The 13833-nt window shown below is 37.3% G+C and overlaps 3 protein-coding genes and 1 pseudogene across 4 annotated transcripts; 3 read left to right on the forward strand and 1 right to left on the reverse strand.

Annotated features, from left to right (window-relative positions):
* The first annotated feature begins 313 nt into the window (after positions 1–313).
* On the forward strand, positions 314–4086 carry LOC103865213 (receptor like protein 22). Its single transcript, XM_009143008.3, has one exon. It carries the CDS (start codon positions 1665–1667, stop codon positions 3978–3980), a length of 2316 nt encoding a protein of 771 aa, XP_009141256.1. The 5' UTR covers positions 314–1664; the 3' UTR covers positions 3981–4086.
* A 249-nt stretch (positions 4087–4335) lies between these two features.
* Positions 4336–6025, forward strand: LOC117133661 (annotated as a pseudogene).
* Positions 6026–6662: 637 nt separating this feature from the next.
* Positions 6663–9221, reverse strand: LOC103865214 (receptor like protein 22). Its single transcript, XM_009143009.3, has one exon. It carries the CDS (start codon positions 8999–9001, stop codon positions 6773–6775), a length of 2229 nt encoding a protein of 742 aa, XP_009141257.1. The 5' UTR covers positions 9002–9221; the 3' UTR covers positions 6663–6772.
* A 367-nt stretch (positions 9222–9588) lies between these two features.
* Positions 9589–12378, forward strand: LOC103865215. 2 transcript variants are annotated; one of them, XM_033290405.1, is made up of 10 exons: positions 9589–9745; positions 9812–9968; positions 10068–10341; positions 10457–10547; positions 10642–10766; positions 10835–11034; positions 11117–11274; positions 11587–11701; positions 11780–11965; positions 12039–12378. In XM_033290405.1, the coding sequence occupies exons 2-10, from the start codon at positions 9948–9950 to the stop codon at positions 12216–12218; spliced, it is 1350 nt and encodes a 449-aa protein (XP_033146296.1). In that variant the 5' UTR covers positions 9589–9745; positions 9812–9947; the 3' UTR covers positions 12219–12378. The 2 variants fall into 2 exon arrangements, with proteins under 2 accessions (XP_033146296.1, XP_033146297.1); XM_033290406.1 differs by having other exon boundaries at positions 11780–11959.
* Positions 12379–13833: the final 1455 nt, after the last annotated feature.

Below are 13833 nucleotides of genomic sequence, written 5' to 3' on the forward strand. Positions count from 1 at the left end.
AAACACGTTTTTGCGATTTTGGCGGAAAACGTGTTTTTGCGATTTTGTCGGGAAAACACGTTTTTGGCGGGAGCACATTTTTACGGCTTCGCGGGAAAACAAGATTTTTCGGTTTTGGCGGGAAAATACAAATTTTCGGTTTTGGCGAGAAAACACGTTTTTTGGTTTTGGCGGGAAAACATGTTTTTTTTTGGTTTTGGCGGAAAAGTACGTTTTTTGCAATTTTGGCGGGAAAGTACGTTTTTGCAATTTTGGCGGGAAAACACGTTTTGCGACTTTGGCGGTAAAACATGTTTTTTGTGTTTTGGCGGAAAAATGTATTTTGGGGTGTTGGCGTGAAAACATTTTTTTTTGTGATTTGTGCATGAAAACATGTTTTTCAATTTTTGCGGGAAAACACGTTTTTGCAATTTTGACGGAAAAATATTTTTGTGCAATTTTAGCGGGAAAATACGTTTTGGGGTTTTGGCGTAAAAAATAGTTTTTAGCACGGGAAAAAGTGTTTGTAGTTTTGTCAGTTTTCGTTTGTGACAAAAATGATTTTATTTTTAGGTTTGTAATTTGTGAATTACATTAGGGGCATAATAGACTTTATACCATTTTGAATGAACTATCTCCATCCAAATGATCCAAATTGGTTCAGCTGAATGGACTTTAAAATTAAGCCTAAATTTCCAAAAGTCATCCGGATGATCCATTTGAATGAATTGCACTTTTAGTGCCTAAACAAACAAAACTCTCATCTTCATCGAGATGATCCATCCAAATGGAGAAACAAACAGGCCCTAAGTAAAACAGAGTAGCTTCAGACAGATTTTGAGAGAGGAATGAAGAATCAAGAAGGATCTTATTTCCAAGAAGAGAATGTAGCATTTTAATTGAATTAAAATGACATTTTCAAAATGAACAATTATTTTTAAAATGAACAATTAGTTCTTGGAGCACTTTGGTCGATGACTGGCCCATTTTTTTTTTTTTTTAACTGGCCCATTTTTGGTGCAAACTTGGTAGGAATTTTTGGTGTGTCTTTGGTATGCTTGCATAGGACGTCTCCTTATGTTTAGGGTAGCCTAGACTTAAACGTTGGGTTTGCGTTTATTTTTCATGTTTCCAGGTTTGAAACTGATTCTCTTAGTACTTGAGTGTTTGTTTGACTCAGGAGATGTTTGCTTTGTCTCCGTTGTATGACTATTGCTTTGCCATAATATGTGAACACTTTGGTCGTTACTGGCCCTCATGTTACCAAGTCCGAAACAAATTAATTTATGTTCACATGTGAGAAATTTCAAACTGATTCCCATCCACGCTATAAAAATCAACTAACGTGGATTTCACTTCAGGATTGAGCTAGCCATACAAATTACGAAGACTTAAACTTAGCCCTATCTTACAAGTCAGCGACGGCCCATACTTAGCAAAGGCCCTACTCCAGTTTAGAAAATGTATGGCTAACATATATTTAAAATTAAATATATTTGAAATTTTCCTTTGTAATTAAAATAAAATTTGAAATATTTTTAAATTTCTTCTTTTTTCTAAGCAAGAAAAAAAACACACAAATTTTTGGGGCAGATGTATATATAATAACGTTCTGATCATCGATTCATATGCCAAAGAAAAAAAAACTCATTGCAATTTCTAAATTTTCACGCACATCCATCTAAATGTCAAACTCACGTTTGTGTTTGCTCTCAATCATGTCCATCTTATCCTTACTCATCACTACCACAACCAATCTTGTCGCCGCTCAGGGATGTCGTCCCGACCAAACCGAAACCCTCAAGCGTTTCAAAAACGAGTTCACCTTCTCCAGCAGCTGCAGCGACGACGCGGACTTCTTACGCGGTGTGACATGCGATAACGTGACCGGTGCGGTCACCATGCTAAAACTCCCCAGTGGATGTCTACGTGGCACTCTCAGAGACAATAGTAGCCTCTTCGAGCTAAGCCATCTCCGTTACCTCAACCTCTCTTTCAACGACTTCGCCTCTTCTCCTTTACCCTCTTCTTTTGGTCAGCTACACAATCTTGAGGTCTTGCTTCTCTCCTCTAATGGATTTTTAGGTCAAGTTCCTTCCTCTATACGCAACCTCACAAAACTAACTCAGCTACAGCTTTCTCATAATAAGCTCACAGGTGATTTAACCTTACTTCTACAGAATCTAACAAGCCTTGTAGCTTTAGACGTTTCTTCTAATGAATTCTATGGAACCATACCTTCTTTTCTCTTTACTCTGTCTTCTTTGTCTTATTTTGATTTGAGTGAGAATCATCTCTCTGGCTCACTTCAAACTCCCTTTTCTTTGCCTAATCTCCGAGTTCTCAGGCTCTCTTACCTAAACATAACCCACCAGCTTGACTTAAGAATCTTCTCCTCTCTCAAATCTTTGTCATACCTTGATCTCTCCGGAATCAGTTTAGCACCAACAAGTATGTTTTCAGACATCGACTTCACAAAGAACCTGAACGTCTTGATCTTGTTGGAATGCAACATAAGTAAGTTCCCTAGATTCGTGAGGTCTCTAAAGAATCTAGAGTATTTAAATCTTTCCCACAACAGAATTAAAGGGAACGTTCCTGATTGGCTATGGAGTCTTCCTCGTTTGACCACGCTTTATCTTTTTAACAACTCTTTCACCGGTTTCGAAGGCTCATTAGATCATGTTCTAGCTAACTCACCGGTGCAGGTTCTAGACATGTCTTATAACAGCTTCAGAGGATCATTCCCTAATCCACCACGCTTTATCATCAACTTGTCTGCTTGGAACAATAGTTTCACCGGAGAGATCCCTCTCTCAACCTGTAACCGAACATTTCTTGATGTTCTTGATCTGTCCTACAACAACTTCACTGGCTTACTCCCTCCATGTCTCGGTAATATGAACGTAGTGACTCTCCGGAAAAACAAGTTGGAAGGAAGCATTCCAGACGTGTTCTATATCGGTGCTTCTACGCAGACACTTGACGTGGGATACAATCAACTAACCGGGAAGCTTCCAAGATCTCTCCGGAATTGCTCACTCCTAAGGTTTTTAAGTGTGGATGACAACAGAATCAGTGACTCGTTTCCCTTCTGGCTCAAGGCATTGCCGAGTTTGAAAGTCCTTACTCTACGTTCAAACAGATTCCATGGTCCTATATCTCCACCTGATGGTCCGGGTCCTCTCGCGTTTCCTAAGCTCCAGATACTTGAAATATCGCAAAACAGATTCACCGGAAGCTTGCCAAAAAATTACTTTGAGAATTGGAGTGCAACATCTCTCAAGCCTAATGATGAAGAGAAGTATATTGGAAACTATACCAGTGAGGAGTATATCTATGAAGAGAATATGTATATGGGAGACTATACCAGTGCTAAGTATATGTATCAAGATACTTTGGATTTGCAATACAAAGGTCTATACATGGAGCAAGGAAAGGTACTTACATTTTACTCGGCCATCGATTTCTCTGGAAACAAACTGGAAGGGGAGATTCCTGAATCTATTGGTCTGTTGAAGGCATTGATTGCTCTCAACTTATCAAGCAACTCATTCACAGGACATATCCCGATGTCTTTCGCCAATGTGAGTGAGCTCGAGTCATTAGACCTGTCAAAGAACAAACTGTCTGGGGAGATTCCTCAAGAGCTAAAGAGGCTTTCGTATTTGGCGTACATAGATGTTTCTGATAATCAGCTCACTGGTGAAATACCACAAGGGACACAGATCATAGGGCAGCCTAAATCTTCATTTGAAGGGAATCTAGGGTTATGTGGTCTCCCTCTTGAAGAAAGTTGTTTCACAGAAAACACACCATCAATAGAAGAGCCAGATGAAGAAGAAGACGGAGGAGTATTGAAGTGGAGAGCAGTGGCAATAGGGTATGGACCTGGAGTTTTGTTTGGATTAGCAATAGGATATGTTGTTGCTTTGTACAAGCCTGAGTGGTTCATCAAGAATTATATTCAGAACAGGCTCCTAGGCATTGGACGCCTTTAGGATCAATTTGTTTCTGCTTATCTTTTTGTTGTTGTAATTTGATCTTTGAATGTGTGTTAAGTTAATCAAAAACATAATTCTGGTATGTTTAGTGTTACTTTTAATTCTCGTCTTAAAGTAGAGTAGTTGAAACCACAGACTTAGTTACTTGATTATCAAACAACATTCTCATGTAACTGTGGAAACATAAGAAACAAAATAAATTGTGAGTTCTTGTTTATTGACAACCCAAACATAAGAAACAAAATAAATTTTGAGTTCTTGTGTGTTGTTATAGCCTGATTAGATGTTTCGTGACAATACAACAAGAAGACAATTATTTTTCTCTTCTTCAGAATTTGTATTACTTATCATAACTAAAAAGAGCAGAGATAAGGAAATCGAAAGTGAGCTGTGAAAGTATCTTGTTTTGAAGAGAAGGTAGCATTTTAATTGAACTAAACAACTTTTCAAAAGGAAAAATAAGTAAAACAGAGTATATTCAGACAGTTTTTGAGAGAGGGATGAAGAACCAAAAAGGAACTCTCATACACGAGCCCTGGCGGCATCGATCAATGTATCAATATTTTGCATAGGTTAAACAGAGGAGATGGTTGAGGTTTTGGAAGCAGCAAAGAAAGCCTTGACGTGGCCAATGCCCAATGCTAAGGGGATTTTGTTGGGTTCTTGCTGCGTTGAGGCTATCTCTTTACTTATGAGGTTCAATGTCATTCCAGAAGCTGATGAACCAAGGAGGATGATGGAGAGACCGTATTATTTGCGGTGCTGCATCAGCCCTTCAAACTAAACCCACCAACATTTAATATTTTCTTAAATCTTAAGTTTAATGTAAAATATCTAATGTAATCTATAATGTTGGAAAGATATTTAATACATTTGGAAAGATATATAATTCTTGATTTTCTTTCTTTAGTCCAAAACAAAACGAACACTTTGGTCCACAGAAAAAACAATACCAACTCTTTGGAATCTGACATTAGGAACCAAGAATTCGTCAGGAAGGTTTGTCGAATGCTGCATCCCACACCTTTCTTCTCGTAACTGGATGTGCATCAGTGGTGTTCTTTACTACGCAGCTGCAGCCAACAGTTCTTCCGGGCGTACCATGGTAGCTTGTTTTGATTTGAGGTCTGAGAAGTTCAGCTTTGTGAATTTCAGTAGAGCAGTGCCCGGTTCGACAACTCTGGTAAATTACAATGGGAAACTGGGTTTGCTTATGGCTGGAGATTCTGGTGATATTGGTGAAGCAAGTAAAAGTCTTGAGCTGTGGGTTCTACGAGATGCTGGAAAAAAATGAGTGGTCCAAGCATGTCTACGTATTACCGTCCACCACCATTGTGGAAGGATGTAGTTGCCAGAAACATGCGCATTGCTGGACTGGTTGGTGTAAATGAAATCGTCTTGGCTCCTTGGTTCGAAAACGTGCCTTCCTATGTCATCTACTTCAACGTGGAGAGAAAGACCATCACAAAAGTTGGAATCCAAGGAATGGAAGTGTTTCAGGGTAAGAGATTGGACACCCATCTAAACTATGTTGAGAATGTGAAACTTATTTAAGCATATTTTAAGACAGAGAGACAAATGTAGTTTGAAAAACCCACCTGGTTTGGATGATAGAAAATCTTCTTGTTACAAAATATTTAAAAATTTAAATACTTACAACCATTTTGCTGAAAGCAACCTACAAAGGAACAGAATATGATTATGGTTTCATGTACATGCACATATATACAGTATTATATTTAACCATAGGTTTACATGTACATATATTAAGGCTATAGTTTGTGCTATTTTTTTTTAACAGAAGTCAAAACAAGTTCTAAAAGTAAAGTACGTGCATTAAAAACAGAGGCATGATGGAATAGGCTTTGTTGAAATCCTTGGCACATTTATCCGGAAGCGAAAAACCAAACCAAACAAAGCCTCAACACGGAAGCGAAAACCCATGAATCAAAATGAGGTTTGGTTTAGGTTCGGATCCTATCAATTATCTGAGCGGATTTTATATGTTTAGAACAAAAAAAAAATCAAATCAGAACCAAACAAAAAAATGAATATGTACCCAAATTTCTATAATATAGTTTATATACTTTTTAATATTAATTATATTTAATTATAAAATAATTAAATATTTTAAAAATACTATTTGTAAATCAAATGATCTGAAAACCAATAACTCGAATACTTTTTAAAATACTTAAAGTTATCTAAATTTCTTAATTTTTATCAGAAAACCGAAAAATCGGATATTTAATCCGGCAAATTTCTGATTTTTAAATCTAGATTAACTGAAAAATTGAAACTGAACCTAAACTAAATTGGACCCACAATTATCTCTAGCCCTTCTTCAAATTTGGAAGCAGAGGGTCAGAGAACAAGGATCTTTGTAGACGAGGTAACTAGTGATGTGAATCATAGTAAAAGCTCATGAACCATTGTATCAAGAGTATGAGTGTGCGGAAGAGATGGAATCCATTTGTAGAAGTTTATGAAAAACTTTCGCTAAGAAATTGCTTCGGTTGTCAATAAAAAAGATCCCACATTTTATATTTGATTCTTATGTCTTTATTTTGTTTCTTATGTTTCCACAGTTACATGAGTACGTTGCTTGATATGCAAGTAACTAAGCCAGTGAATTCAACTCCCCTGCTTTCAGACAAAAGTTTAAAGTAACACAGAACATACAAAAATTATGTTTTTGACTAACTTGGCACACATTCACAAACTATATTTTTGATTAACTTGGCACACATTCACAGATCAAATTACAAAAAAAAATAAGCTGAAACATCCTAACTCTTGAAGAACCACTCAGGCATGTACAAAGCAACAACATGTCCTATAGCTAACCCAAACAAAACTCCAGGTCCATACCCTATTGCCACTGCTCTCCACTTCAACACTCCTTCTTCTTCTTCCTCAACCTCTTCTATCGATGTTGTCTTTTCAGTGAAGCATCTTTCCTCAAGAGGAAGACCACACAACCCTAGATTCCCTTCAAACGACGACTTAGGCTGCCCTGTGATCTGCGTCCCTTGCGGTATCTCACCAGTAAGCTGATTATCCGACACGTCTATATACGCCAAATACGTAAGCCTCCTCAGCTCCTGAGGAATCTCCCCCGACAGTTTATTCTCCGACAAGTCCAACGACTCTAGCTCACTCACGTTAGCGAAAGACATCGGTATACGTCCCGTGAACGAGTTGTTCGATAAGTTGAGAGCAATCAAGGCCTTCAATAGACCGATAGATTCAGGAATCTCTCCTTCGAGTTTGTTTCCAGAGAAATCGATCGCCGAGTAGAACGTGAGAACCTTCCCTTGCTCCATGTATAAGCCTTTGTACTGCAAGTCCAAAGTGTCTTCGTAATTAAACCTATCGCTCGAGTAATCTCCCATATACATCTTCTCTTCATCGTTAGGTTTGAGAGATGTGTTAGTCCAGTTCTCGAAGTAGTTTCTTGGTAAGCTTCCGGTGAATCTATTATGCGAGATCTCAAGTATCTGAAGCTTAGGGAAGGCGAGAGGACCATAAGGTGGAGATATAGGACCGTGGAATCTGTTTGAACGTAGAGTGAGGACTTTTAAGCTCGGCAGTGCCTTGAGCCAGAAGGGAAACGTGTCATTGATTTTATTGTGATCCACGCTAACAAACTTTAGGAGTGTGCAGTTTAAGAGAGATCTTGGAAGCTTCCCGGTTAGTTGATTGTACCCCACGTCAAGCGTCTGCGTAGGAGCGTTGATGTGGAACTCGTCTGGGATGTTTCCTTGCAGCTTGTTTTTCCGGAGATTCACTATGTTGATGTTACCGAGACATGGAGGGATTAGGCCGGTGAAGTTGTTGTAGGAGAGATCGAGAACGTCGAGGAATGTTCTGTTGCATGTTGAGAGAGGGATCTCTCCTGTGAAACTGTTGTTCCAGGCGGATAAGTTGATGATGAAGAGTGGTGGGTCAGGGAATGAACCGTTGAAGCAGTTGTAAGCCATGTCTAGCACTTGAACCGATGAGTTGGCTAAAACATGGTCTAGTGGGCCTTCGAAGCCGGTGAGAGAGTTGTTGTAGAGATTCAGTGAGGTCAAATGAGGAAGACTCCATAACCAATCAGGAATGTTGCCTTTGATTCTGTTGTCGGAAAGATATAAGTAGTCCAGATTCTTTAGGGACTTCACGAATCTTGGGAACTTACTTATGTTGCATTCCGACAAGAGCAAGATCCTCAGAGACTTTGCAAAGTTGATGTCTGAATCCACACTTGTTGGTGTTAAACTGATTCCGGAAAGATCAAGGTATGTCAAAGATTTGAGAGAGGAGAAGACTCTTAAGTCAAGCTGGTGGGTTATGTTTAGGTAAGAGAGTTTAAGAACTCGGAGATTAGGTAAAGAAAAAGGTATTTCAAGTGAGCCAGAGAGATGATTCTCACTCAAAACAAGAAAAGACAAGGAAGGCATAGTGAAGAGAAAAGAAGGTATGGTTCCATAGAATTCATTAGAAGAAACGTCTAAAGCTACAAGGTTTGTTAGATTCTGTAGAAGTAAGGCTAAATCACCTGTGAGCTTATTATGAGAAAGCTGTAACTGAGTTAGTTTCGTGAGGTTACGTATAGAGGAAGGAACTTGACCTAAAAAGCCATTAGAGGAGAGAAGCAAGACCTCAAGATTGTGTAGTTGACCAAAAGAAGAGGGTAAAAGAGAAGAAGCGAAGTTGTTGAAAGAGAGGTTAAGGTAACGGAGATGGCTTAACTCGAAGAGGCTACTATTGTCTCTAAGAGTGCCACGTAGACATCCACCGGGGAGTTTTAGAACGGTAACCGCACCGGTCACGTTATGGCAGGTCACGCCGCGTAAGAAGTAGGCGTCTTCGGTGCAGCTGCTGGAGAACGCAAACTCGTTCTTGAAACGCTTGAGGGTTTCGGTTTGGTCGGGACGACAGCGCTGAGCGGCGACAAGATTGGTTGTAGTAGTGATGATGAGTAAGGATAAGATGGACACGAGTGAGAGCAAACAAAAACGTGAGTTTGACATTTGGATGGATGTGTGTGAAAATTTTAGGAGTTGCAATGAGTTTTTTTTTCTTTCTTTGGCATGTGAATCAATGATCAGTCCGTTATTATATATACGTATATACAAGTTGTAGATAATGAAGCCTTTTTTAATACAATAATGACGCCTTTCACGTTGCTTGAGTTCTTGAAATACACAATTCTTAGCATTATGGCATATATATTTTAAGAAAAAATATTGAAAAAGAAGAAATATATGATGAGGTCTATTTTTTTTTGAGCAACATATGATGAGGTCTATAATCTATTCTTTCAAGACGATGATGACGATAGGGCCGCGTTAATATTTTTTTTCTATTTCTTTGGTTTGTTAAATGTAGTGTTTACACAGTGAGAATATTGACTATTTTCGTAGTCAATCTATATATATATAAAATTGTTTGGTTCACTCCTGGAGTGTCCACGTGGAAACTCAATTGATATATGGTCGACACGTGTCCCTGCCTCTGCCCAAACCGTGCGTGTTTTATTTTTTCACGTGAAAACTCAATTCATATGCGAGTTGTTTTGGGCTTCGTTTAACAGGCCCGTAAATGCGGTGAAGAGGAACCCTAGATCGCGTTCTCAACGTCGCCTCCGTCGTGGCTTTACGTTTCCGGTAACAGTTCAGGAGAGACTTCACTCCCATTGATTGTTCTCTCCACGATGTGTCTTCAATGCGATCCTTGCGTCACAGAGGCGGTGAGTTTTTTTTGTATAAATAGATGTCAGATCTCTCATCCTCAACTCACCAAATCTTTGTTGCTTATTACTTATATAGATTCTGCTTTAGTTTTGTCATGTCTACTCCGAGAGTTTTCTTCTCAGACCTCAAGTCCGGCAAGTGCTCATCCGCTGTTGAGGCCCGGCTTCTGCGATTCTGGGAGGCGAAGAATGTCAAACGCGGTGGAGAGCTGATATAGGTCGACATGATCTTGATTGATGTCAATGTGAGTTATTTTTGTACATGATTACTCCGATTAACCTCTTCGTGTTTGTTTCTTTTTTCCTAAAGTTTAATCAAAAAAACAAAATTCTTCATGTATCAGGCGACAATGATGCAGGCCACCATCTATGCTAACCGTCTTTCAAGGTTCCGTTCCAAACTCGCCGCCGGAACGATGTACACCATCTCTGGATACGATGTGGCTCGATGTGCTCAGAATTTCAGGCTTACCGACTCCCCTCTGATGATCCGGTTCAATGATTCCACCGCCTTTGATGAGCTAGCCGAGCCGGTTAGTCCATTACCTGAAGAAGGATTCCGGTTCCGTGATCAGTCTGAATTGATTGGTCTAGCCAACACGAGTACACAGCTACCAGGTTGAGTTAGATTAGTTCGATTAATCATATATTATTTAATTTCGGTTTATAAATTGTAAATATTAATGAACGGTTAACCATATGGTCTACTGAGATATTCCTTGGCCTTGCACAGACATTGTAGGTGAGATCATTGCAGTGAAGAGTAATGTGAGTGATACTCCTGGAGAAAAGAGTCGTCTCATGGCAACTATCAAACTGGATAAGTACACCTATTTTTTTTTTATTGCTTAGATGAGTTTCCATGCGTTCCTACCGTTTTTTATATGATTTTTATTGATGTGAAATACATAATTAAAGGGATTCAACCGTCACTTTAAGTCTCTTTGAAAGTCAAGCTGAGGCTTTTCACAAAAGGCTTGAGGATATGCATGGTGACCCCAGAGTTGTTGTTGCAACCAGCATTAATCCAAAGATGATTGGAGGTATTGTGGTTTTCATTCTACTTCCTGCTTTATATTTCATGAGATATAAGTTTCTGTTATGATGGTAGGTGGTTTGTTCTTAAATGCGACATCTGGAACCCATGTCTACTTTGACAAGGAGACGAAGCCAGGGGAGGACTACTTCTATAAATTGGTCGCCAGAGACAATGGAGTCCCATCTGCTGCACCATTGCTGAAAGGATATGCAAAGGTGGAGACCTTGACCATATCGGAACTTATAAGTTTTGTCGCCTCTGCTCAACCACAGGTACCATATGCAGATATGATTTTTAAAAAAATTCTGTTTGGATTCTTTACTTAGTATGTAGAGTCTAATAAACAATCTGCAGGACATTGACTTTGTCTGCACCGGGAGAGTGGTTCGACTCGACGTGGACAAGGGATGGTGTTATGTTGCATGCGCTAAATGCAGTAAGAAATTGCAGCGTACTGTCTCTGCTTTGGAGTGTGTGCGATGTAGTAATCCTAATGCTGTCGGAGTTCTTCGGTATGTATTGTATACATTGTGTTTTCTTAACCTACACGTAAAAGATTGAAAACGATCTTTAGATTAAAAAGACTGAAAACGATCTTAACCTACATTGTGTTATATAGATTAGTTTAATAATGTAAAAAAACCAGTTAGTGCTTTTTAGATTAAAAAGAAAAAATAAAAGATTCCTATACACATATTTACATGAGTATCCTTATGATCGGTTTGCTCGGTTATATATATAGATATAGATACATAATCACATGCGTGTAGATTAGCTGGTCTTGAAATTGAATATTTGATCCTCTTTTCTGTAAACTTCCACAGTTATCGTCTGGAGTTGGCAATCGCTGATAGCACTGCTGAAGGTACATTCGTGTGTTTTGATGGTGTGATGACTAAGCTGCATAATCTCCGAGCAAGTGAGGCCGGTCAGATGTTGGTAAGATATGTGTATGTTTTTAAAAGCGTTATTCAAAATAAATGATAGCATGCCTGATGTTTTCAAACTTTCTAACAGGCGGTAGAAGGAGAGAATCCTGAGGACATGATAGTGCCACCGTTTATCAATGACATGGAAGGAAAAACTCTCACTTTCCAGGTCAGAGTTAGCGCGTTTAACTTCACCGCGCACCATCAGACTTTTACCATCACCCGCATCCTTAAGGAGCACGAGCGTATTCCAGCTCCTGATTTTGTCGTAAGTGTATGGGTGTATTTGCCAGCCTTTTAATAACTATGTACGTGTGTTTGTCTGTAACGCTGGCCATATGTATCAGGGAGGAAACGATGAGGATGATAATAACCTTGGAGGTGGTGGTCATGTTCCAGTCCGCAATGACTCTGGAGAAGGCAGCAGTGGTCCTGATAAGAAGGCTGATGGACCTCCAGCCGATACTGCGGTGGAGAAGAGTTCTCGCTCATCTACCAGTGCAGCCAAGAAAGCTCGTGTTGTTTGAAATTGAGTACCAGCAGTTATGGTTTCATGTTTCGAGTTGGAAAATTTCTTATCGTCTTACGTTCGCGACCTTTATTGTCTTTGTTTCAGTTTGCTCATTTCCCTTCATCTAAAACTCTGTTTCAGTCAGTTTGATGTTAATAAATAACTATTTTTAATCATTAAGTCATATAGAGTAGTTTAGTATCTTTCTAATGAAATAAAAAGTGAAAATTAATTAGCAATCATGATCACATCATTGTTTAGTTATTGTGAACGTATCATTTGGTTTAAGTACACATGTATTCCGACCAATAAAATTGATTCACACTCTTATTTGTATAACTAAGTTGGAGTTTTAGATTTATTAGGATTTTAGTTGTCCGTAGTTGGTCATAATTCGTTATTAATTGGGAGTTGATTGTATGGATAATTCGATCCGGTTTCATATATTATACTAGGGATTAACCCGGGCTACGCCCGGATTTTTTTTTTTTTTTTCTAATTTAAATTGTTAAATCATTTATATTTAGGTTATGATATATATTTATATAAATGTTAAGATACATGTCATAATTAAAATTTGTTTTTAAACTTTAACACGTTAAATTAACATATTTTTTACTATTTAAATATGTTTTTGTAATTTTGTTGGCTATCTATTTATCATATTTAGCAAAACTATATGTTGAGTGTTGGAATAAATGTTTTAGATATTTAATTAAACTGTAAAATATTTTTGGATCGACCACATGCTCAATAATCGATTGATCCGTAAAAAGATGGTCGATCTCCTTGGCCAGGTTAGTACAATTTTAGCAAAAATATCTTTGATTTTCAAATATTAAGTATATAACTATTCTTTTGAATATTGTTTATGTAAATATTTTTTGTGATGTTTGAATTTGTGATGTTCGTATACTTAACCAAGATGATATTGATGTTTAACAATTTATTGTTTTCTGGAAATAGAAAATAATGATATATCAAAACGTATCTAATACTTGTTAAATGATAGTATAATGTAAATTACATCCATTATTTGAAAATAACCATTTGTTGTTTTTATTTTTTTTTAAATCAGAAATTATTTTTATCTAAAAACATTATTCATATATAATATAATAGTTTAAGTTTGGAAGATTAATCTATATATATAAATTATGTATATTTTTTAAAAAATAATTGAAGATATTATATATTGAGTAACTAAATAAAAGCTGAATTTCTTATCTTGAAAATCAAATATTTATATTTTGTCTTCACGTTAGACTCACCAATCCATCATAGTGTGAGGTTGATGTTGATGTTATAATGAGTTTTATAGGGACTTTCTTGATGTAAAACTATACATTTTTATTTTTTTTGTTTAATATGGTATTTCCATTTTAATATAATTTACTACCATTTTAAGATAGATGTACATTTTAAGATAGATGCTTAAATCTTAATGTTCTTTTTCTATTTTTTAAAATGTTTATTTCCATTTCTTATATTTTTTTTATGTAATATCTATATTTTATATTTTAAAATAGATATTTAAATCTTAATGTACTTTTTCCATTTTTTCAAATTGTGTATTTACTTATATTATATATTTTACATTTTAAGATAAATGTTTAATGCTTAATGAACTT

The sequence above is a fragment of the Brassica rapa genome, chromosome A04 (assembly GCF_000309985.2).
Source record: "Brassica rapa cultivar Chiifu-401-42 chromosome A04, CAAS_Brap_v3.01, whole genome shotgun sequence".
Lineage (NCBI taxonomy): Eukaryota > Viridiplantae > Streptophyta > Magnoliopsida > Brassicales > Brassicaceae > Brassica > Brassica rapa.